Below are 24206 nucleotides of genomic sequence, written 5' to 3'. Positions count from 1 at the left end.
AGATTCATTTGATTACTTTTAATTGTATTTTAATTCAATTTAATTATAATCTGAGGTAATTACTGTGCGTTATTAAACTTTAATCTTCTTCATCACCTCTGACTCTTCAGTCAACACTTTAGTTATTATCACATCTGTTGTGAACAAGTTATGTTCCATTTAGCTTCACCTGATAATTACTGGGTGTGAACTAACAGGGACACTGTCTCCGTAACGTCCCGCAGCTCTTAATCAGCCTCGCTCATTGTGACCTGACCCACATCAGGGTCAGGCCTCTTCCTCCTGGTAAAAGCCTGGATGTTTGTATTTGTGATATTTGAATGTTAACAGGTCTTTTTCTTCTTTTACACAAAATGAGTGAGAGAGAGAGAGAGAGCTCAAGAGCGCCCCCTGTTTCCTGAGCTGAGCTGAACTCATCACTGCCTCCATGTTATCAGTGATCAGAACCACTCGTTTAATTCACAACAAGATTTACTTCCAACTCAGTTGTTTGCTTTGCCCCAACGTAAACCCCCGCTGCTTTATCAGGTGTGGACTGTGGGTGAGGACGCAAATGTCAGAATCTGTCGCTCTGGACATTTCACAGAAACTGTGAGACCGGGCTCACCGGAGAACACAGGAGCAGAATGTCGGCGTGTTGATGACGTTTCTGACTCGAGTAACTGGAGGAATACAAATATGTCAGGAGGGAAAAGAGGAGCGATGCCAAGACGTGAACTTGGACGGACGACAAGATTTGAGAGCTTTTTGGGGATGAGGGCCAACGCTGAAAATCTTCACAGAGTCGTGTCCTGCTCGTACTTCCTGGAGTCCGTGTGTGTTGTCTCTGAACACTGGACTCGTTGTCTTATTGTGCTGCATGTTTTTACTGCGTCTGCAACACAGGACAACGCTCATTCATCACAGTTATTATTAATTGTTCATGTCGTTGGACGTGTGTTTTTCACGTGAATAAAAACTTCTCTTAGTCAACGTAGTTCATTAAAGAATGAACAATGAGGCAGTTTCCTCGTGTCTGATCCGTCCGACATGTGATCGCTTCATGTGATGAGTGAGAGCTGCTCTCAAAGGTTACAACTCTTCACTGTGTGTGTGTGTGTGTGTGGGGGGGGGGCACTCATTAAATTTCTGCATTTCCAGAAGTGCAGTCTGAATATGAAGTGGCTCAAATGGAAGCGAAAGAGAAGAGCAGCAGGAAACTAGAATCCCTCAGTGGAGCTCATACCTTCACCCAGACCCTTCAAATCAAGCTGCACCGAACTACTCAGAAGATCTTTTATTTCTCTTTAGACCCGTTAATATTATTCTCTGGGAAATCAGTGAAAGAGAAAAACAATGTTATTTCACAATGTCAAAGAAAGTGGATCTGGCCTCTGGGTGTTGTGTAATCCTGCTGACAAAATAAATAAATGGACGAAAATGATATAACCTCATAGGTGGAGGTCATGAAAAACTGTGAAATCATATAAAATGAGATTAGATAAGATAATCCTATAATAATATAATAACAAGAACAAAACATCGCTCCCAACACATTGAATATAAAGAGACGTGTGATGTAAAACCTTTAAATTCACCTTTAGCACTTTGATGAAACCAGAACTTCTGTTGACCTGAGAGTGAGTTGCTCCGTAGTTCGATGTGACTCTAAGATGTTTTATTCAGCTGCAACAACTACGATCACGTGTCACACGGCAGAAACACACAACAGCATTTTTACACGTGTGTTCATAACCACACGCACACGGGTAGTGGTCTGAAATCCGTCGGTCACGTCTCAGACACTGAATATTAAACTCTGATGGAGGAGCGCTGTACCTCGTCTCACATGATGACACGTTTTATTAATCTCTCGGTGCATAAATTCATAAAGCATCACCACCACATGTGCTCTGTGACAAAGGTCCCTGCCAGCAGGAAGTGACTCCAGCTCTCCTCTGTCCCCTGCTGGTGGACGAGCCTCCATGCAACCAGAGTGACATGTTCAGTCACAACCTGGGAGCACCTGCAGCTTTTGAAAATGTCTGAACACCCCCAAAGAAAACCTCCCTCAGGGTGTGATGGTAAAATGAATGAACATTTTAAAAGACTCTCTCGTCTGTCCTCGGTCTGTCCCCCCACCATCTGGTGTCCAGGTGCATGTCTGTCTCTGTGCGACGGACGCTGCCTTAATGATCTCGTTAATTTCTGTCGACAACCGGACGACGCTCCAGATAAATTGAAGACAGTCGAGGAGAATATCAGGGATAAAAAATGTTTTTCCCTTTTACTCACCTTCATCAAACCTTAACCTGGAGTGTTTTTTATCACGTCCTTGAACTCACTCATCAGCTGCATGTGAGAACACACATGTCTCCGAGTCACGTGCTCCGAGACAGTTTCCATGTCCGGAAAATGGCAGATGAACCCACGTGACACCCGACTGGAAGAACACAACCATCTCAGGATGAAGAAGAGGAGCCGTACACGTAGAAGACGAAGACGTCGACTTGGAAAGACGAGGAGATTCCAGATGTTTTGGTGATGAGGGCCGATGCCGGTGTGGACGAGCTGTAAACACTGATCTTTACACATTTTCAAGTCATGTTCCGCCTCCTGCCGCTCTGCAGGCTCCACCCCTCACCTGAATGCCCCCCCCCCACATGTTCCTGTTGTTGTTTACGAGTGGGAGGTTTTGTTTACATGTAGATAAAACTGTATTTTGTTGGATTTATATTCAGATCAAAGAGAAAGTCTGCGCTCTAACTAAAAGACTTTGATGTCAGCAGGGGTGGATGTCATTAACCTGAGGGGGTTTACAGCTCGGCTGGACAGATGTGCTCCAACACATCCTGATGTGCTGCAGCCTCATGGGAGACCAGCCGCACTGCTGCCTAAGTGCAGATGCATGCATCGTATTACAGCTGAGCTCATACATAATAAAGACCTTTCACAGACCATTCCTGATGCTCGTCACACGCAGGACTTTTCCGCAGAACCACGAGGAAGGTCGGGACATATGCCGAAAGAATTTACCGAGCGAATACGATCCAACGGGTCGTTCCCGTAATGTTTCACCACTTCCTTTGACATTTCACTGATTCACCAGGGAACGATTAATGGATGTTTACACATTTAGAGAACGGTAATCTGTTTCTAATTAGGTGCAGCTTGATTGACTTCCAGAGGCTGTTGGGTTTGAGAAACGTTCTTGTCGTTGTCTCGTCTCCTGACACGCATGTGTTAAAGACAGTCAGACGCTCTGGCTCACACACACACACAGGCCTTCATGCTCCAGACGTTTGACTCAGCCTGAAATGATGATGAAATGACCCTGACAATAAAATCCACTGAACTGAGGCTGGTTAAAAACACACAACGAACACCAGAGGCCAAATCCTGCAAAGTGCTCTGTCCATCGGTCGCTCAAGACTCGCAGCTGTTTTATTAACGAGGAAATATTTGGAAAATCATTTTACATTCATGTCCCATCTGCTAACATGGAGTAGGTGGGGTTTATGACCACCAGGGGGCAATTCAGACATTCTGGTTTTACTTTTGGAAGCTGTCCTGTCCTCCATCTTTATTTACAGTCTGAGATAAAATACGCTCTCGACCTTGAAAGACGAATAAACGTAACACTTCATCTTAAAATCCGATCGTCTTCATCTCTTTCAGGATAAAACAAGCTTCTCCTCCACCACTTGATTTGAATGTCTGTTTTAATGTCTGCATAAAGAAAGTGAAATAGATGAACGTGTCCTCTGACAGATTCAGAGACATTTCAGGACGAATGTGGAGAAAGTCGTCCCAACACGACCTTGACTCAGAGGACAGAGGTTCAGGAAAGTCCCTCCTCCAACAATCAGCCGTTCTTCTCCTTCACGTGATGGTCGCTGCTTAATTTTGTAAATAAACTCATCTGATATTTCATAAAAACCCACGAGTTCAATTAATGACAGAGGAAGACAATCATGAATGGAGTTATAAGGTTAAAGGTCGTGTGAGGATTCTTCCTCTCGTGGTTCCTGATACGCTGAAGGCCGAGTTCAGACTCAGGTTCTTCAACAAGATGTTTGGAAGTTGTTCTCACACTGAACAGCACAAACAACAGAGTATTTAACTTGGTTTCATCAGCTGGTGCTTCACCCGCTCTTCACCCCTCCACATGGCGTCGCCAGCACAAAATGGCCGCGCCTGGGTTCAGACGTTTGGAAGTATTATACGTGACTTCAGTCTGTCTCCTGAGGTTTAAGTTTTGGAGCTCAGGTATGTGGTCTGAAGAAGTTGTAGGAATACGTTGACATTGACAATGAGGTCAGAGACTCGATCTCCAGCTGATTCAAGAAGTTTCGTTCAAAAACACGAGAGGGAACCGAACTCTGGTTTAATTACAACTCATTGGTTTAATTACAATGAGTGTCTGATTATAATATACAGTTCTGATGTAAATTCTTCAGTCACATTATAATTAACTGTATTAGAAACATTTCATTCAGGGTTTATATAAAGTCAAACCTCCGACCCTCTGGTTTCTTCATTCACTCAGTGTGAGCAGCTCTAACATCACACAGGGAGGAGAGTGGGTTTCTGTGATGAATATGAAACTACACCTTTTACTGAACAGTAAATCCACAAAGTGAATTTGTAATTAAATAATAAAAGCGATGGATATCAGACAAGCGGCTGCTGAGCAGAGCGGAGCCGGGATCGATCTCCGAGTCGCTCTGATGTGAGTCACACACGACAGATGGAGGTTTCATCCATCAGCAGCTCAGACGGCTTCACTTCGTCAGAACAACTCACGATGTTTACATTTATTTAAGATCGAGTTTCAAATGTTAACATGAGAACGAGAGGAGAAATGAGTCAGAACAGAAAACACTTGAGTGAAAGTTCTGGTTCTGGTGAAGTTTATATTTAACATTTAATCAACATGTTGTTGTCGTCATGTTGAACTTTCTCTTTAAGAAGTTTGAAATGTTTGAATATTTAAAACCAGATGAAGAAAATTTAGATATTTCAGAGGAGCAGTGAGGAGCAGTGAGGAGCAGTGAGGAGAGGTGAGGAACATTAAGGAACATTAAGGAGCAGTGAGGAACAGTGAGGAACAGTGAGGAGCAGTGAGGAGCAGTGAGGAGCAGTGAGGACCAGTGAGGAGCAGTGAGGAGCAGTGAGGAGAGGTGAGGAGCAGTGAGGAGCGGTGAGGAGAGGTGAGGAGCAGTGAGGAGCAGTGAGGAGCAGTGAGGAACATTAAGGAGCAGTAAGGAGCAGTGAGGTGAGGAGCAGTGAGGAGAGGTGAGGAGCAGTGAGGAGCAGTGAGGAACATTAAGGAGCAGTAAGGAGCAGTGAGGTGAGGAGCAGTGAGGAGAGGTGAGGAGCAGTGAGGAGCAGTGAGGAGAGGTGAGGAACATTAAGGAACAGTGAGGAACAGTGAGGAGAGGTGAGGAGCAGTGAGGAGCAGTGAGGAGAGGTGAGGAGCAGTAAGGACAGTGAGGAACATTAAGGAGCAGTGAGGAGCAGTGAGGACAGTGAGGAGCAGTGAGGAGCTGCAGTTCCAGTTGGCTCCAGCAGGAGTAAACGTGTCGCTGTCCCCGCTGCGGCTCAGACAATGAAAACAAGGGATCATCTCTGAGGCTGCAGCCCGGACACGGAGCCTCTCTCTCGGACTGACTGAGGACTCAGGCCCGCGGAGCTGGAGCCAGACATGTCGCTGCCAGGATGACGGACACCCGCACCTCGCGTCTGCTCCTGTTCGTGTGGATGTGCGCGCTCTGGGACGCGCTCGCCGCCAAATCTCTCCCAGATCCGGGAGGCTTCGGTGAGTGAGACCGGGGGCTGCAGCACAATGAGCGGAGGGAGTGGTTCCTCCTGCTCAGCCTCCATGTTTCTGTTTCTCCTCTCCGGCTCTGGATGGAGGAGGCTTCTCCTGCTGCACACGATCATATTCATCATCGTGTTGATCGATGCTTCAGATAAAGATTCATTAATATGCTGATGTCACACAGGCCTCAGTGTGTGTGTGTGTGTGTGTGTTGTGTGTGTGTGTGTGTGTGTGTGTGTGTGTGTGTGTGTGTGTGTGTGTGTGTGTGTGTGTGTGTGTGTGTGCAGATGTGTGTCTGCAGATTGAATCAGGCCTCTAACCTGCGGAGGACGCGCTCATGTGGAGGCCTCATGATGGAGACTCTCCATCATGAGGCCTCCACATGAGCGTCATGTATGTAACAGGGATGTCATGCGTGTGTATGTTGTTGTTCTGTCTGAGGCTCCTTATGTAATTACTGTGTATTATTCATGCTTCAAGCTTTTCTGAGCTGCAGACAGTGGTCAGGTACATGTACTTGAGTACTATTCAGAGGTACTTGTACTTGTAATTATCGATTCATGTCACCGACAGCTCGGAAATGAAAAATTGTTGGACTGAAGTGGTCACACACAAATATATTAAGTTATTTTAACACAATTGCTTGAAGTCAGATTGTGTTTCCATCATCAGTGAGTTCATTCGTGCAGCTGAATTATTTCCCATCCAGTAAAATACTGTTTAATGAGCTAAAGCTGCGATCGTCTGTCAGAGTGAACCACACGTGACCAAACATTCACGAGCGGACGTGTTGACGAGGTTTCTAACACGTGACGGACGTGAAACTGGAAGAAAACAAATATCTCAGAGTCCATGTAGAAGACAAAGACGTCAACTTGGAAAGAGATTCCAGAGCTTCAGGTGATAAGAGCCGACGCCGTCTTTGTCTCCTACAGTTACATTAAATAATTATTATTAGGACCAAACATCCAATGTTGCTTTAATATGGATTTAATAAGTTGTCACCAAGCTGCACAATATAACAGACTCATAGGATGTTGCATTAAAATAGTTTTTCTATGAAGGTAAATTGAGTTTTTGGGGTTTTGAACCTCACACGACATCGTTTTTAGGTCGGATTAACTTTTTTCTACCAGATAAATGACGTAATAATGAAAATTAAGTCAATTAGTTGCAGCCACATTGAGTCATTCTGGAAAATGTGTTTACAGAAGAGTGAAGAATCATCTTCTCCTCGTGGCGTAGATGATGAATTGCAGTTCCCAGGTTTTCTCTCTGCGTTGTCGAGGGCTGCTGCTCCACTGAATCTCTGCTCAAGGATTCTGAGGGAGTGAGAATTTCCCAGACTCTCGACGTGACACTGTGACTTTCAGTGTTTGTGTCAATGGAGCCGATTCAAGCTGCAGCGTTTTAAAGTGACGAGGCCAGATTGAGGAAATCCTCCACACACACAAGGGAGCCTTTATTGAACCATTTATGGTAATGGATCCCAGCATCGCCACAGAAACAATATATGTGGACACACACACACACACTCACGCTGCCTATTATCTGATGCAGCCATTGGTGCTGTCACTGTGACGTTCTGTGGGGTTTGTCGTCTGAGGCCCGGAGGGTTGAGAGGACGAGCTGCAGGACTGAGCCCAGTGAGGAAGCTTTGGGAGAGTCTGTGTGTATCCATGGAAACATCCCCCAGCGTGACCCACATCCAACGCCGCCCGAGAGGCGAGAAACAAAATGTTCCGGGGTTGAAAACATGGGAAGATAAAAGGCAGGGAGAGCCACGAGATGGTTGTGTGTCTGTGTGTGTCTGTGTGAGGAGTGTGTGTCTGTTTGTGTCTGTGTGAGGAGTGTGTGTCTGTGTCTGCAGAGGTTCGGGGACGTGAGTGCGTGTGGTGAAAGTGAAGTTCATCGGTGTCCTGTAGTTTATCGGCAGCAGCGGTCGTGACGCAGCTGATGGAGGCAGCTCCCAAACCAGTTAGCACATAATTCTCCAGAATTCACACGAGTCAGAACCAACACATGTTCAGATTCTGTGTGACTCACGCTACACGGTGATGTCAGCATCTGGGTCCACATCAATCAGGATTGTGAGAATGATCACATGTTCACGTTTGATTCAAGTAAACCAGCGATCGTTGTGTGTGAATCCACCGTGAACAACAACCGTCGACAACTAATCCTGCAAACGTTTCTCTTCATTTGTCAAAATGCAAATAAATAAATAACAAGTTGTTTTTCTCTCCTTACTTTTGGGAATATTGAGACTGACCGACCTCTCGTGTTTTCAGAGGTGCAAATAAAAGTCCAGGTGTTCGACAGCAGTGACTTGTCGCCGCTGGCGGACGCTCAGGTGCACGTCCACGGGAATCAGACGATCTTGGCGTCAAGCAGAGCCGGCAGCGATGGCGTCCTGAGGGTCAGCTTCCTGTACCGCGCTGGAACATGGGTCATCATCACAGCCTCCAAACAAGACTACGTCACCAACTCCGTGCCCTGGCACTCCAGCCGCATCCCCTGTAAGTCTCAGAGGACGCTCATGTCTCCTGCTGATGATTCTGACGCTCTGGAAAATCTGTTTCAATTCAGTTACAGCCGGTAACTGTTTCCCGGCTCATCACAGGAAATCTGCTGCTCGTTTAATGTCTTAGAAAGCAAGAAAATAAAACGTCTATAGATGATGAAAGATCTTTAAATGAACTTTAGTCCTCAACCTGTAGGAATCAAGAGATTAAAGTCAATGTGAGACATTAAATTGTGGTATAATGTTTAACTGAAAGATTAATTAACTAACAAGTCACATTCATGAACTTATTTAGCTGCAGCCTCAAGTTAATTATGTGGAATTTAAACAGAATTGTCAGTTCATCAAAATGTATATTTACGATTCACAGATAAAAGCTAAGGAGGAAAAAAAATACATTCAGAAAAATTAGAATGTAAAGAAAGATGAGCACAGACACTGTCTTTGCTTTATATGGTTTAGAATGTGACATATATTTATATGTATAAACTCAGTTTGGACAAAGTGTGGAGTATTTGCCTTTTTAGGGCTGAGACATTCGGCTGTGACGTCCTGAAAAGTGATAATAATAAATAATTCTGTACATTTTAATCTCCTTCATGTTTTGACCGATAATAAAACAAGTATCACATTAAATGAAAAGTGTTAAATTAAACCTGCCGCTGATCTTAAGGTGTTTTCCTTCTTGTTCATGTCTGCACAGTGTACGCGTCAGTCAGCCTGTACCTCCTCGTCCAGAGACCGGGGACTCTCATTCTGTACGATGACGTCCTGCAGGTTCTGTCTGGGTCACCAGGTAATTACAACATTACGTTTCTTCATCCTGTCTCTTCAGGCGTCCAGAGATTTCACTTAACATTGAGCCGACCCCGAGTTATTTACTGTAACTGAACTTTACTAAACTCCGTCACAGTGTCTGTGAGATGCTAAAAGTACCAGGATGTTTACTGGAGCCGGAGCGATGATGGATTACTGGTGCCAATATGAATATTAGGAAGTAAAAGATTTATATAAATATATCAGCTGATGTTTATGTGTTTAAAAAATGGCATTGATTTCTAAGATACTGTGATTAAAACAAATGTAATAAAGGTTTGATATTTTACAGTTAACTATAAACTTTATTATATATATGAAGCATACATATAATACAAATAATACAAATATATAGAATTTTAACATGATTGACGTCTTTTCTCGTTTATTCTGAGAAATAAAAGTTTTCATCTCGGCAAACATAAACACAGATACTGACGTGTCTCTAATCTGCGAGTGTTTCTGTTTCAGGAGCTCGTAACCAGCCGCTGGTGCAGCTCCAGAGGAAGTCGCTCCAGCTGCCGTCCAGCTCCAACTACACGGCGCTGTCCGCTGCCATGACCACGGCCAGGAGTCAGTACGAGATCGGTGGTTTCCCGTTTCTCTTGGGCCAGGAGACCAACAGCTCAGGTTAGAGGCCGTCTCAGAAACCACGTCCCTGAAGATGAGACGTGTCGAAGACAAGTTGAAGTCTGTGAGTTTTTCTGGTTCAGGTGCAGAAACCGGGTGGACAGACTTGACGGCCGTGGCGGTCGTCAGCATCCAGCTGTTCGACAAAGATGGCGCCGCAATCCAGGTCTCGGATCCGATCCACATCTCCGTGCCGCTGCCGTCCGACACACGCAACAGGATGGCCATGAGCGTCCCTGCGTGGATGTATCAGCCTAAGACGGGTGAGAAAAACACGTAAATCACGAGGTTATATAAAAACGGACTTTCCTCAAATATAAAGTTTGTACAGATTTTATGTCCAAAACTGTGAAGATCTGTGAAAATTAAATTATTATTTCTGATGCATTAGTGTTTTATTATTTTTGAATCACTCTCATTCCATCATCGGTATTCAGTTTATTTCACATGTTCTTTTCTGGCACGAACGCGTCACAAACCAGACATTATATTTATTATTATAATACATATATATATATTGTTTATATTAACATCTCCAGGACTGTGGGTTCGGAACGGGACGGGCTACATCCAGAAAGACGGAGCTCAGTTGGTGTGGAACGTGGTGGTTCCTCAGATGGGATACTGGCTGGCTGCCTTCCCGTCCTCCTCAGGTGCTGGAACTCATCTCCTTCTGTTTCTTCTTCTGTGTTGTTGCTGCTCAGCCAGCAGACGTTTCTGTGTCTCCGGGGAAATCTCAGGAAACTCAGTATGAAATGTTCTTCTCTGTAATGAAGCTCAGGAGTTATTAAAAGAACACTTCGTAGTATCATAACTCCTTTTTTTAAGAGGCTGCAGTGATGAACATATATACTATTTAAAATAAAGTTTAAAGGTTAAACGTGGTGATATTTTATATTAGTTTCTGAAATTCCCTATCCACTTAACTTATAGAATTTGCTATTCATCAATTCAAGCTACGACTAGTGAGCAAAGATCGACAGAAAAGATCCAACAGCGTGTGAATGTAAAGTTTCGGACTGATTTTTAGACGCCTCTCTATCGTGGGTTTTCTTGCAGGACTGGGTCTGTCTCACCCGGGCCTGAGGGACATCACCACCTACCACACCCTGTTCCTGCTCTCCATCCTGGCCTCGTTGGCCCTGCTGGTGCTCATCCTGCTCTGTGTGCTGCTCTACTACTGCAGGTGTGGGGAGCGTAGGCGCAGGTCTCTGGGTCTAGGTTTCTGTCACTTAGATTAGAGTCAATCCGCAGGACGACAAAACGTTTTTCGTATTATTTTTTATTGAGTTTCTCTTTCGATTTCAGGCGGAAGTGTTTGAAACCTCGTCGACAGCAGGGTAAACCCCACACTACCAATCTAAATGGTGCCAAGAGAGACCAGGGTACATCCACCTCACGCCTAAATCTGATCTGCGGTGGCCATGCGGAGTCTGGACCGTCCAATGACAAATCTGACTTGTCCCCATCAAGAAACTGCCAGAGTTCCAGGGAGGATCTCACCAAACATGTTCCCGCTCACATGCTGCGACACGCCAAGGGAAAAAACGCTTCAGGTGCCCAACGAGGGGAAAGCTTCCCCATGAAGGTTACACGTGCCACAGAGACCAACAACCTGGACAACCCTTTGCTGCATGAAGACTACAACAGGAGCTACAGCCCCATGGAGGGCAAAGAGTCCGAATATCACCGACACCACAATGCCAATGACAATCGAGGGTACGCCTCTGATCCCCCGTCTCCGCCTCGCTTCCAAGGCTACGTGCCAAGTCAGTCCGACAAACCCCCGGAGTATTCGGCATCAGCAGCCGACAGCCTTGCCAGACCCACCTCCCTCAACACTCAGCCAGGTCAAATCATCTTCTGCAGCTCCATCGACCAGATGAAGGAGAACATGTACCGCAGTATGGTGCCAACCCTGGTCATTCCTGCGCACTACATGCGCCTGCCCTCTGAGTTCTCTGGTAAAGACGGGAAGGACCAGAAGGAGCAAGACAGCGACGGTGCACAGATGGGAGGAGGCCAGCAGCATCATCACCACCACTCCCAGAAACAAGGCCAGCAGCAACAGCAGCAAAGCGGATCCCAGGGAGACGACTCTGAGGAGCCAAGCTGGGCCTCTGACTCCTCCGGCGGACCGGTGACCATCCCTGTGCTCTTCAACGACTCCACGATGGCTCAGATGAACGGAGAATTGCAGGCGCTGACTGAGAAGAAGCTACTGGAACTGGGTGTCAAGCAGCACCCACGGGCGTGGTTCATCTCCCTGGATGGACGAGCCAACGCTCATGTGCGCCACTCCTACATCGATGCTGGGAATGACCTCAGCGGCGGTGGATTTGGAGGTGGCTCCGGCAGCACTCAGCGAGACATCAACCTTGAACCATCTCTAGACGATCGAAAATCCGCACTGAACCGGAAGGGAAAAGATGAGCGCTGGGGAACAGGAGGGCGGAAGGGCCACGGAGTGAGCAGCACCGGTAAGAAGAGTTACTCCAAGCTGGCCTACCCCGACATCAGCGAGCCCAGCAGCAGCGAGGGACGCCCTGTCTCCCCCGAGGAGAACTCCCTCACCCCTCTTCTGGACGAAGGTCCGTCCTCTCGAGGATCCACCATCCCCAGGAGAGGACGCAGCCGTGTGAACAGCGGCCGCAGCAGCAACAGCGAGAACCGCCGCGACTCCATGACGAGCCCCGAGGACGACCCCGACGACAAAGACGAGAACAAGAAGAGCCCCTGGCAGAAGATTGAAGACAGGCCTCTCATGGTCTTCCACCCGAGGAAGTGAACCCACGAAACACTGGACCTTTAATAGTCTTTTGAAAGACAGTGACGTTTTCACCGAGAGAAATCACAATAAGCACAACCGAGCTTCACTGGTCTGTTTTCAGGTTGTGGTTTGACCTCTGTGTTTGTGGGGAGGTGAGAGCGCCTCCTGATTACAATCGTTGTCTCACTGTCAGTTAATCCCACTGGTCCCCACTGAGATGTGGACTGAAATCTAAAGTTTGATCCCGTCACCGCGTCACATCACTGAACCGTCGTCTGAGCCATCGCATTCACTGACTGTGGAAATAGCCATTTTATAGAGCAGCATATAAGAATAAAGCACTTACAAATAATTTGAGAATTGTTTGATTGGTATTTACAAAGTGTTTTCGAAGATGATGAGGTTTTTATAGGATTGGTGGGTAGTTCGATTTCCTTGCCTCATATTGACGGTAGAAGTTGTGAGTCTGTCTTTTCTTGACTACTCCTCCGTCGAAAATTGTAACTAGGGTAGGTTTTCTTTAGAGGACCCCCCCCCCAAGTCTAAATAGGTGTTTAACCTATCAAAATAAATGTGTTGTTTTTTCTTTCTATCTTGAGCCGCTGTGAACGAATAACGCAAACGTGCGATTTGCATTTTTCGCTCCTCGACTTCCTCCTGTACTGTGTTCATGTGTCGTATTTACCTACTCAGATAGTAATGATTTGAAATGTTCAGCATCATCTTCAAGTCCCTCTTTCATCTTTCCCGTCAGTTTATCTACAACTCTGCCAAAAGTTTCTGCCTTTCTCCTGTTGTTAGAATTTTTCTTGCGATATCTTTTGTGTAAATAGTTTCCCAGACATTTGGAAGAACCGTTCAGTTTGGAAAAGTTGCATGCATATGAATGTATGAACTAATCAAAAGCCCCCCCCCCCACACCACGGTTCTTCGGGCACTTGCGTAGACGACCCCTAATTGCCAAGAAACGCCACCTGAAACGGACGTGGCGCAGCTAAAACATCGTTTTACTTGAAGAATGATCGACTTAATATTCTGCTGAGATCCACAGGGGTTGTGTGCAGACAGGGCCTGCACCACTTCTCTCCTGTAAGTGCCTTCTTTCACATAGGATCGAGTGATAGGCTTGCAGGCCCCTTTCTAAAATGCAGTGAGTCGTCGTCACCTAACTACGCTAACTACGCTGTGACTAATAATAAGCACACTGCACTGCATTGTGGTACTAACAACAACACTCGTCACTCTGGGGAGCATGCCTGCCAAAAACGGCGACTTTTCCTGCGGCTCTTACATCCTTGGATATCTTAATTTCTTATATCTATCCTCTTTTTCACCAAACTTGTAAATGGTATGATGAACTTTATGAGATTTTATGTGTATACAGTACCATGTGCATGTAACATGTAGAATAGGGTGTTTTTAATGAAACCTTTTTTGAAGACGTTCGGCACAAAGTGTGATGCGTTGAATCGTTGCCACATTAACAGATGTACACTTGACTTTTGTCCCTTAATCCAGTTCTCCTATAATTCACTTCCGGTCGTAAATGTTTACAACAATAACACACTGACCAACACACGCTCCCGCTGTTAACGAGCATCACCACCGCCGGCGATGCAGCGACAACTGTGAACTTACTCTTGTCATCATTTGTAGAAGCTCACGAGAGGTTTGTGTTCCGTTGCAGAGTTTGATTATGAAGTGATTATCTGAAGGTTGTGTTAAATTCACGCTGAGACTTCTTGTCACCACTCGCTTGCTGTTCATAAGCCTGTGTCAGTCCCCTACAGTACAAACATGTGACGTGAGTCTGGAGAAAAAGACGAATCCTACTGAAGTGTCGTGTCCTCTGCTGTAAATTTCTCTGGACCACATGTGGAATTAATATGAGTTGTGCAATCGTGGCTTTCCTCGCTATTGTTTCTGTTTGGCATGAGAGGTTTGTGTGTTTCTCAGTAGACTTTGTGAACTTGTGTTTGGACAGTTTCAGAGAGTTTTCATTCACTGCTGATTCACTGAAGAACTGACACATGAAACCTGGTTGTTTGTGGTACAGTGTTTCTGAGGGACTGAGCTGTAGGCGTTCACCCTGTGCAGTAAATCATCCGCTTCATGAACCCGGTCAGTTGTTTGTAAACTGTAAATCAATTCTTTCTGTTCATGAGACAAAGTAGAAATAAATTTGTTCCCACGGTCTGTCGGCCTCTGTCGTTTCATTCTGATGAGGAGAGACACATGTATTTAGAATCTATAAACTGAGAGATGGTGCTGCTGAGGGATAAAGTGTGTTATACACAAAGCTTTTACTACTTACTGTCATTTTAGTGGAATGGATTTTTTTCTTTTTTGATTGTATTTTAATGCATCTTTTTAATTAGTAAAACAAATTTAAGTCCAAACTAATATCGTAATAATAATATTAATATTAGTGCTTCGCTAAGTAAACAAGCCACACGTCTTTACACTGAAGTTCAATGTGTCTCTGTTTGATATGAATATAAATATATTTTTTAATAGCACTTCGGTCGATCAAGTGGTTTTAAATGTGCTAAATGAATAAAAGTGACACTGACCTTTAATAAACTCAATGATTAGATCACCTGTACACAGAGATCAGGTCCTGTCGCTTTAACAGAACGCGTCACGCTGCTTCCTGTCACGTGACTGTGTGTCATGTGATATCTGGACGTCTCCTCTTCCTCCTCCTCCTCCTCTTCCTCCTCTTCTTCTTCTTCTTTTGTTTCTCTCTGGATTAAAACGTGAGTCACGCGCGTCGCTTCGCTTCGAGCTGCTGTGAACTTCCTGGTGAGAATCAAACTTCAGTTTCCTCCTCAGAGAAACAAACGACCCGCTGGAAGTCATTCAGAGCGGCTAGCTGCTCTGTTAGCCACCGAGCCTGCTATGCTAACTTAGCTTGTCTCGCAGTGGATTAGCTGCCCCCCCCCCCCCCCCCCCTATATATAAACGTGTATTTGTGATGAATCGAACGAGTACAGTTTGTACTGACTGAGTATCTCTGGGTTTTTCTTCGGGTTCGCTGTGTGTTGTTGTTTTTCAGGATCATGCTGTGAGCTGCTCTCTGCTGACAACTACTCATCAACATGGTAAAGTATCACCACATACATGAACTGTGTTTAAAGTAGAGTCACCACATACATGAACTGTGTTTAAAGTAGAATCGCCACATACATGAACTGTGTTTAAAGTAGAATCACCACATACATGAACTGTGTTTAAAGTAGAATCACCACATACATGAACTGTGTTTAAAGTAGAAACTGGCGAATATACTGAACTGCAGTGTTTACATAGAATATATATATATATACACAAATAGTTGTACTTTTTCACATTTCATTTACTTTTTACAAGATCTTGTATAAAATATATATAACACGATGCTTTGTCCCTGACAGTACACACAGAACATTATCTGGTCATGTTCACTATAGAAAGAAGATTTAACAGTTTATCTAAATCTCTTATTCCAAACTCGGCTGACTGTTATTTGTGCTGTTGACGACGTGTAGAGCTGAACATACGTGTTATGTATGTTGGTGGCATGTGAACCTGTCAGGGTTTGTTGAGTGTGGAAATCCAGTTTATCTGCTGGAATGCTTGCAGAGCCGCTGACACACTCACCTGTGTTATCATGACCTTTCATGGTTCATCACAACCAGAAACAAATACAGAAACCAGAGATAAGATTATATTTCTTGGCCACGGTTCAGGTTTTTAAAAACTGTCGTCTCCTCCGCTTCTTACGTCCAGGAGCTTCAGATGGGGATCTTGTTTCTGGCTCTGCTCGGCCTGAGCACAGCGCTGGTTTGTCCTGATGGAGGCATGTGTGAGGACAAAAACACGTGCTGCAAGAACTTAATGGGAACATACAGCTGCTGTCCGCTACCACATGTGAGTGTGTGTTGGTGTGTCCGACTGATGTCTCTCATTGAAACCGTCAGTAGTGCTCATTCCTTGATTGAGTCGTTTGTAATATCTGTGCACGCTCTCGTCTGTAGGCTGAGTGTTGTTCAGACCACCTCCACTGCTGCTATGAGGGGACCCTGTGTGATCTGTCTCATGAGAAATGTGTAAATAAGACAGTGTCTCTGCCCTGGGTGAGACGTCTTCCTGCCAAACAGACTCTGGAAGTCCCTCAGGTAACTTGAAGTTGAGGACGTGCAGCTTTTCTTATTAATTATCTTGACAGTGGAGACCTGCCAGTGTTTGCTGATGTAATTTAAGTGACTCCATACATTTGTAGTCCTGTTATTGTGACGTCTTTTTGTTTTGTGTTTGTGTGCGTCTGTCATCGCTTCATGGACTGTGATGTGTGATGTCTCCAGCTCCGTGACAGAGTGAAGACAAACGTATGTCCAGACCAGGTGTCTTCGTGTTTGGATGACTATACTTGCTCCCAGCTTCATAACGGCAGCTGGGGCTGTTGTCCGTTAACTAAGGTGAAACACGAGTTCGCTGTCACGCACACAACTTATTATTTAAGACTCTTCTTCTGACCCGAGGCAGTCTGGACAGCAGGAATAAATAAAAGCACGTTTAAAAAATTGGGGGAACAAGCTGAAGCCAACTACAACATCTCACATAATAAATTCTGTATAATGTGCTTTTCCACAACGCTAATTAATCTGTTCTACAACAATGTCATCACTCAGCTACTTTTAATTTCTCATTTTTTACTGGAAATAATAAAAAACTGATAGAAATAATAAATAGCTACGACCTTGTGGGTTTTCACATTAAAAGCTTCTGTAATCGGCTTCAAGTTGTGCATCAGTACGTTTCCATTATGAGCAGGAGACTGTGTCCTTCACTGAAGAGCGTTCCTGACTGTCCGTCCATGTCTCCTCTGCCCTCTGCAGGCGGTGTGTTGCGATGATAAGCACCACTGTTGTCCCGAGGGAACAAAGTGTGATCCCGATCGGCAAATGTGTGTTTCTGCGTCACTGGAGTCCGTCCCCATGGTGGAGAAACTCCCGGCCATACGGAGGGAGAATAACCCAGGTGTGAAAATCCTCATGTAAATACAGCAAACTCTCAGATCAGCCATGCGAGGCCCAGCGGTCTTCTTGACAGATCTAATATGAAACAGATGTCTCATAGTTGGAAAATAATTAAAGTCACTGTCATCTGTTTCCCTCTCCGACGACACTGCTGCTAATAACGAATATACGTGTCTTTCTACCTTCTTTTAGTTTCTGCGGCTCCAACCGTGGGTTCAGTGACGTGTCTGCCAGGGAAGAGCAGTTGTCCAGATAGTTACACCTGTTGTCTTTTACCCAGCGGAGACTACGGCTGCTGTCCTTACCCACAGGTTCGCAGGACGAGAGCTGAAACTCAGTGAATCAGTTAACACAAAACTATGCATCAACATTTTTGATAAGCATCTTATTTGTCAGGCTCAGATATTTACTTCAGGTAATCAGATGTTCTTTTTATGGAACTACATTCCTGCACATCTGATTAAACCTCAACCTGAGTTATAAAACAACCTGAGAACTGTATTGACTGTATGTTTTTTTTTTGTCCAGGCCATTTGCTGCAGTGATCATGTCCACTGTTGCCCCAGCAACACAATATGTGACCTGGAACATGGGGTCTGCAAGTCCGGTGAGACCAGAGTGCCGCTGCTGAAGAAGATCCCTGCGCTTCCTCACAACGGTGAGCGGCTCCTCCTACGTCTTCACGTTCATTTGAGTGGAAACTGCATATTTCAGATGTCTAAATTCCTCTCAGTTAGAACTGCAGCCTTACAGCTTGTCGTGTTGAAGTGTTGATCTGTTGTTACGTCTCGTCCTGTCAGTTGTGTGTCCAGACAAAGTGGCCGCCTGTCCTGATCAGACCACGTGCTGCGAGATGGACAACAGCTCTTATGGCTGCTGTCCGATGCCCAATGTGAGTAAGAGACGCTCGACGGTCAAATCTAAAATAAATAGCTCTAAGTCACTGTAAGAAAATAAGTCCTGGTGGAATCACCGTCCTCTCGTGGTGCAGGCCGTCTGTTGTTCAGATCACATCCACTGCTGCCCTGAAGGGACCCAGTGCGACCTGCGGCACAGCACCTGTGTGTCGACCCGGGGAGACGCCATCATGGCCTCTAAGATCCCAGCTGCTCTGACGGAGCTGGTGGCAGCGCAGAGCAGAGGTGAGACCTGGAGCAGTTGAACCGTCCAGACACAGCATAATATTACTTTATGACACAGTTTAGCTTCCGATCCTTAAATTGAATTTAAGATTATTTGTTCACTGATCTAAATCTTTGTGTTTATTTCTCAGTTGCTGCTGTTCCCTGTAACGACTCTGTGGCCTGTGCTGACGGATATACCTGCTGTCAAACGCCATCGGAGGAATGGGCGTGTTGCCCGTTACCTAAGGTACCAGGACAGACAGATGTCCCCCCCCCCCCCCCAACAATCAACAAACTCGTCTTCGCTGCAGTGTGTGTGTGTGTTTACTGTTGTCACCTCTGCAGGCCGTGTGCTGCGAGGACCACCTGCACTGCTGCCCCCACGGCACCATATGTAACCTGGCGGCCTCCACGTGTGATGACCCCACAGCGAACATGGCGGTGATGCCTTGGCTTCCCCACACACCCGCCTCCCCCATCGTGACGGACAACAGCAAGTGTGACAAATCCACTTCTTGTCCTGGAAAATCCACCTGCTGCAAAACGGTAACTGGAGACTGGGCCTGCTGTCCGCTGCCTCAGGTGAGAGACGACAGTGGGTCGAGGAAGCACAAGAGCCTAAAGAACGTGTTCCGGTGTTTAGCCTGTAGCTAACATAGCGTCACGCGTCGTTCTATTGTGCGCCCGTCAGGCTGTTTGCTGCGACGACCACATCCACTGCTGCCCTCATGCGACCGTCTGCAACCTGGAGGCTGAATCTTGCGATGACCCGTCAGGTATTTCAGCGTCCGTCCCCTGGACGGAGAAGGTCTCTGCAGTGACGCTGGAGGTCCAGGACGAGAAGTGCGACCAGGAGACCATGTGTCCAAGAGGAACCACCTGCTGTAAGAAAGACTCCGGACAGTGGGCCTGCTGCCCCCTGCCTCAGGTCAGATTCCTCCTCCTCCTCCTCCTCCTCGCTGAGCGAGTGTGTTGTATAAGATCAGTTTGATCAGTGTCAGCCGTCACAGAGCGGTCCTGTCCTCAGACGGACATGAATGTCCTGTAGAGAGAAATAATAAGTCAAGAGAATTCATTCTGATAAACAAATCATCTTTTTTTTAAAACTGAAACGTCAAATATTCAGTGTTTGTAGTGAAGATTTTATGTTTATGTCTTTTTATAAAATTAATGAAAATAATAAGAAGAAGATTAATAAATAATTTAAAGTGTTTGTCACCGATTAATCTTTGGTTTTCAACTCCTGTGGTTTACGTTTCGAGGAAGACTGAATTGTTTGTTGGAAATCTTAAAGCGCTCTTCATCCTCTGCAGGCCGTGTGCTGCAGCGATCACGAGCACTGTTGTCCCCAAGGCTACAAGTGTAACATGGCCGCGCAGACGTGTGATAAGCCCGGAGCCGTGAGCCGGCCGTGGCTGCAGAAGATCCCGCCGCTGACCACGGAGCTCCGCCAGGCTGTTTCCGCTCTGCAGGCGAAGAACATGTGTGACACCAGCACCAGCTGCCCCAAAGACACCACCTGCTGCTTCATGGACAGGACCCACAAGTGGGGCTGCTGTCCTCTGCCGAAGGTAAACGCACGATTTCCTCACAACCTCACAACGAGGCAAACGAATGATGACCTCTGAGTTCTCGCTGCTGTGCCTCAGGCGGTCTGCTGCAGCGACGGGAACCACTGCTGCCCCAGCGGTCACACCTGCGAGCCTCACCGCTCCTCCTGCTCCAAGGGCTCCCACTCTATCCCCTGGTTCACCAAACTGAGCGCGGTGACCGAGCCCGGCGCCGTGACGGACGTCAAGTGTGACGACAAGAGCAGCTGTGCTTCGGGGACGACCTGCTGTAAACTAGCGACAGGAGAGTGGGGCTGCTGCCCCCTGGTCAAGGTTTGTGCATCACACGCTTTATTATTACGTTCAACGAAGTGACGGTCAGTATATTGATTCGTCTCCGTTCTCCTCCGCAGGCGGTTTGTTGTGCGGACCACGAGCACTGCTGCCCTCAGGGCTACACCTGCAACATGCAGACGGGAACGTGTGAGAAGAAGAACGGCGATGAGCTGATCCAAACCCTCCCTCAGAGCAAAGTGGTTCGGTCCGAGCCCGGAGACGCGGAGGACGTACCATGTGACAGCACGGGGGAATTTCACTGCCCCAGAAAAGACACGTGCTGCAGGACGTCGTCCACAGAGTGGGCGTGTTGCCCCTCGCCAAAGGTACGGACAGACTCCACCTCTCCGTCATGCTTCATGATCTAAACATGTTGAATCCTTGAACAGATCGTTCTCACCTGCAGCTTCTCAGGAACACAGAGTTCAAATTAGAATTTAAAATAAATCACCTGTAGGAATCAAACTCTCCGGCTTCTCGCTCTAACGGATGTTTTCTCTTTCCGCAGGCGACCTGCTGCTCCGACTCGAAGCACTGCTGCCCCGAGGGATTCTCCTGTGACGAGGAGGCTGGAGGATGCACCCCGAAGGAAACCCAGCTGACCTGGGACATTTTGTTTTGGGACAGACAGAGAGACTTTGTCCCTCACGGACTTTAATCCCTCAGAGGTCCACAGCTCCTGTTGTTTGTGGGCAATAAGAGTTTTTCATCACAGGTATTTCTGGTTTGCGGCCGAGTTGAAGACATCGCTGACGTCTTAGTTGTTCTGATAACAGTTTGCTGAAGATTTGTCCTCATCACTTTCTTTTCTCAGAAGTCAACATTAGAAGGTTCATGAAGTATTTGAAGGACTCACTGAGCGGCTTTGCAGAGTCTCTGCATTTTTCTTATTGTCTTTAAACCTCATGAAAAGAACAAAGACAATTAGTTTCTTAGAAAATATGTTTAATTCATATCTGTTTAAACCACAATCCTTCACTTCATCCTCAACATAGGAAAAGCTCTTGATAACAAATGTGAAGTAACAGAGAAAATATAAACTATTTGTTTGTGTGAGGTTTCTCATTGATCCATGTAATAAAGACAGATTACCTCCAGTCCTTAAAAACATTGGTACAAACATGTTTATAAAAAGAAGTTAAAGCTTTGATTCACGTTTCTGTAGTTTTAAGATAATTTCCTGAACATTTTTTGCATAATTTCCCAAAAGTTATTTAGAATTCATGTGACATCACAAGAAGATTTAGTATTTATTATAGTGAAGTAACCACTGGGTTCATCTTTTCATGGGATTAGTTCATCATAAGAAAAACGCAGAGCATCAGCATTTCTGTCTGCAGACGTCTCCACTGTCTCAGTTTCTCTTTGTCTGTTTAGTTTTTCTATAAAAACAGACGTGAATATTCTTTCTGCCTTAATCTGGACAAAACGCTGCGTCAGACTTGAGAATATTTCGGTCCCCGCTCGTTCAGGAAGCAGCTTTTCTTTGTGTGTTGGTTCATGACGAGCACGTCGGGTATAATCTACATTTAGAGGAAATTTAAGTTTGTCGTCCGACTGTGAATTTGATGTGTGTTGATTTATTTAATCCTTATTTTATCTGAGATTTAAAGACCCAGCAGTCCTGAAAACATTGTTGTAGAAATAGTTGAAATCATGTCAGACTCTTGGAAAAGATCAGCGTCAGACGGAACAAAGAGCCTGTGCCTTCTCTAACGTCTCAGACCATCGTCAAGAAAAGAACAAACGTGTTATTTTGTGTTTTTTGGACAGTTGAGTGTTGATTTCTCCAAACACAGCTGAGAAATAAGAGCCAAGCACATCTCAGTGTCCCGGGGAAACAAATTCAGGAGTCGCTCCATCAGCACAGAGCGAAAAACAAAGACTCAGACGATGCTGTTGCCTGGATTCAAGCTTTTGAACAACACACAGGGGCATCGTTTCCTAGCGGAGATGGAAAAATCCAATTCAAAACCTTTTTCCCCCCAAAGCTTCTATAGATTTGTGTTGATTCCCTTCGTGAAGATGTTGTTACGCGACCGTCCGGCTGCCAGAGACGAGATGAAGGTGGTTGTTGGCAGCGGACGGAGCCTGAAGGGAAAAACCTGCAGACACTGTTCAGGGTGGAATAAGATTTCTGGATCCATCTTAATCTGGAAATTAGATAAAGTAGAGAAGATGCAAGAGTAAAGTAGATTTCTTGATGCGAGAGTTCTTCATCGTAGATTCTTTTTGTTTTGTCTTCTGAAGATTCACAAACCCTCGATCTGCTCCTTCTCTGGAATCTGTAATTACTCGACGTGTCATGAGGTGATTCTGATTTTAAAACTGAACAGATGCTAAATGTTTGGTCTCTGACGTCCGGTGCTCGGTGTCACTGCTGATTTTAGAAACCAGTCCTGATTGATTGTTGTGTTTTGATTCCTTTAAAAGAGAACTTTGTTTGGGGGGGGGGCGGGGTTAAAGAGATTAAAATAAAGTTGTTGAAAATATCAGTTTGCTCGAGGTGATAATTAACTTCACTGAGGTCATGTTTGAAGTTTAATCAGCCGCCCACACACTTCCTCTGACCTTCTCCCTCCCCTATCCTCTTACCCCCCCTCACCCGCCTCCCTCGGCCTCTTCATCAGAATGTTGTTATGACAACCAGAGTAAACACGACGGTGGGGTGGGGATGGGGGGGTCTCGGGGTTCGGGCCGATGGAGAGGGGGGGGGGCCCCGCTTCATCAGCTGCCCTCTGGCGGCTGGAAACAGACGTGGAGTCTGTTTCTGCCTCAGTGGAAAACAATGGACGACACATGGTGCTTCAGCCGAATGAGGTCAGATGCTCGTCCGCTGTGTTTGGCCTCATTGTTGAAGATCAGCAGGAAAGTTACTGATGTGAAAACCTTTTCGACGCAGACTTCACAGAAAGACCACACGAGCTTTGTCCCTTAGAATAAACGTGGAAGGAAAACAGCGACTATGTACATTTACTCATTTTTCCATTTTATACTTAATTGCACCTCCACTAAACTCGTTTGTGCTCTAATGTTGTATAATTTAAAAAAACATAGTGAAAATGACTAATCACAACACTAAAGTACTGTTTGCTTCAGTACTAGTTGGTCATAAAACACCTCTACTGCATAATGAGTATCTTGATACTTTCTGTACATTTTGAAGTAAAACTTTGAACGTGCTTTTACTCGTAGTATTTTAACTGAACCACAACAGCAGAGCGGAACAATAAGTAAAGCTATCAGTTTTAATAGTTCACAAAATAACAACACCACCATCTCTCTATTGCTTCCAGTCTTTATGCTAAGCTAAGCTAGCTACAGGTCCACAATAGGCGAGTGTGATATCGACCTTTACGACTTGACTAACAACAGGAAACGAGAATGAGAAGAATTAAAGATTTTTTTATTGAAGGTTTGAAACATGTTGATCGTCGTGTTTTCATCCATCACTTAGTTTCTAAGAGTCTCAGAAGTTTGTCAGGTCTAAGTTTAGCAGAGTCGACCCAAGTGACAAAAACCCATTGACGTGAAACTTCCTCCTCTGCGTCGCCATTGGTCGGACGCTGATCCCCTCATGTTGCCAGGGAGAGGGCGCCTCTGACACGCACGCACACACACACACATACACA

General features: G+C 45.6%; 2 protein-coding genes across 3 annotated transcripts; both read left to right on the top strand.

The window, feature by feature from the left end:
* The first annotated feature begins 5569 nt into the window (after positions 1-5569).
* On the top strand, positions 5570-14739 carry LOC109646473 (protein FAM171A2). 2 transcript variants are annotated; one of them, XM_069517802.1, is made up of 8 exons: positions 5570-5800; positions 8095-8322; positions 9031-9123; positions 9615-9773; positions 9857-10036; positions 10313-10426; positions 10833-10959; positions 11082-14739. In XM_069517802.1, the coding sequence occupies exons 1-8, from the start codon at positions 5701-5703 to the stop codon at positions 12559-12561; spliced, it is 2481 nt and encodes an 826-aa protein (XP_069373903.1). In that variant the 5' UTR covers positions 5570-5700; the 3' UTR covers positions 12562-14739. The 2 variants fall into 2 exon arrangements, with proteins under 2 accessions (XP_069373903.1, XP_069373902.1); XM_069517801.1 differs by having other exon boundaries at positions 10833-10980; positions 11082-13084.
* A 459-nt stretch (positions 14740-15198) lies between these two features.
* Positions 15199-23066, top strand: grnb (granulin b). The gene is made up of 17 exons (XM_069517803.1): positions 15199-15348; positions 15602-15647; positions 16315-16455; positions 16563-16703; positions 16890-17003; positions 17424-17565; positions 17757-17875; positions 18093-18222; positions 18365-18456; positions 18556-18706; positions 18838-18935; positions 19034-19270; positions 19380-19616; positions 20002-20259; positions 20338-20571; positions 20652-20900; positions 21083-23066. Exons 2-17 carry the CDS (start codon positions 15645-15647, stop codon positions 21230-21232), a joined length of 2496 nt encoding a protein of 831 aa, XP_069373904.1. The 5' UTR covers positions 15199-15348; positions 15602-15644; the 3' UTR covers positions 21233-23066.
* The last annotated feature ends 1140 nt before the right edge of the window (positions 23067-24206 follow it).

Source organism: Paralichthys olivaceus, chromosome 21 (genome assembly GCF_024713975.1).
Source record: "Paralichthys olivaceus isolate ysfri-2021 chromosome 21, ASM2471397v2, whole genome shotgun sequence".
In the NCBI taxonomy this organism is placed as follows: domain Eukaryota; kingdom Metazoa; phylum Chordata; class Actinopteri; order Pleuronectiformes; family Paralichthyidae; genus Paralichthys; species Paralichthys olivaceus.
Note: the sequence above shows the minus strand (reverse complement) of the source record. Positions and strands in the feature narration are given on the sequence as shown.

Excerpts from the sequence above, each read along its gene's own strand:
- LOC109646473 (XM_069517801.1), top strand. The coding sequence starts at position 5,701 with ATGACGGACACCCGCACCTCGCGTCTGCTCCTGTTCGTGTGGATGTGC. Across the intron at positions 10,427-10,832 it reads TGCCTTCCCGTCCTCCTCAG|GACTGGGTCTGTCTCACCCG; the intron begins GTGCTGGAACTC and ends GTTTTCTTGCAG. Across the intron at positions 10,981-11,081 it reads TGTGGGGAGCGTAGGCGCAG|GCGGAAGTGTTTGAAACCTC; the intron begins GTCTCTGGGTCT and ends TTTCGATTTCAG.
- grnb (XM_069517803.1), top strand. Across the intron at positions 19,617-20,001 it reads CCTGCTGCCCCCTGCCTCAG|GCCGTGTGCTGCAGCGATCA; the intron begins GTCAGATTCCTC and ends CATCCTCTGCAG. Across the intron at positions 20,260-20,337 it reads GCTGCTGTCCTCTGCCGAAG|GCGGTCTGCTGCAGCGACGG; the intron begins GTAAACGCACGA and ends GCTGTGCCTCAG.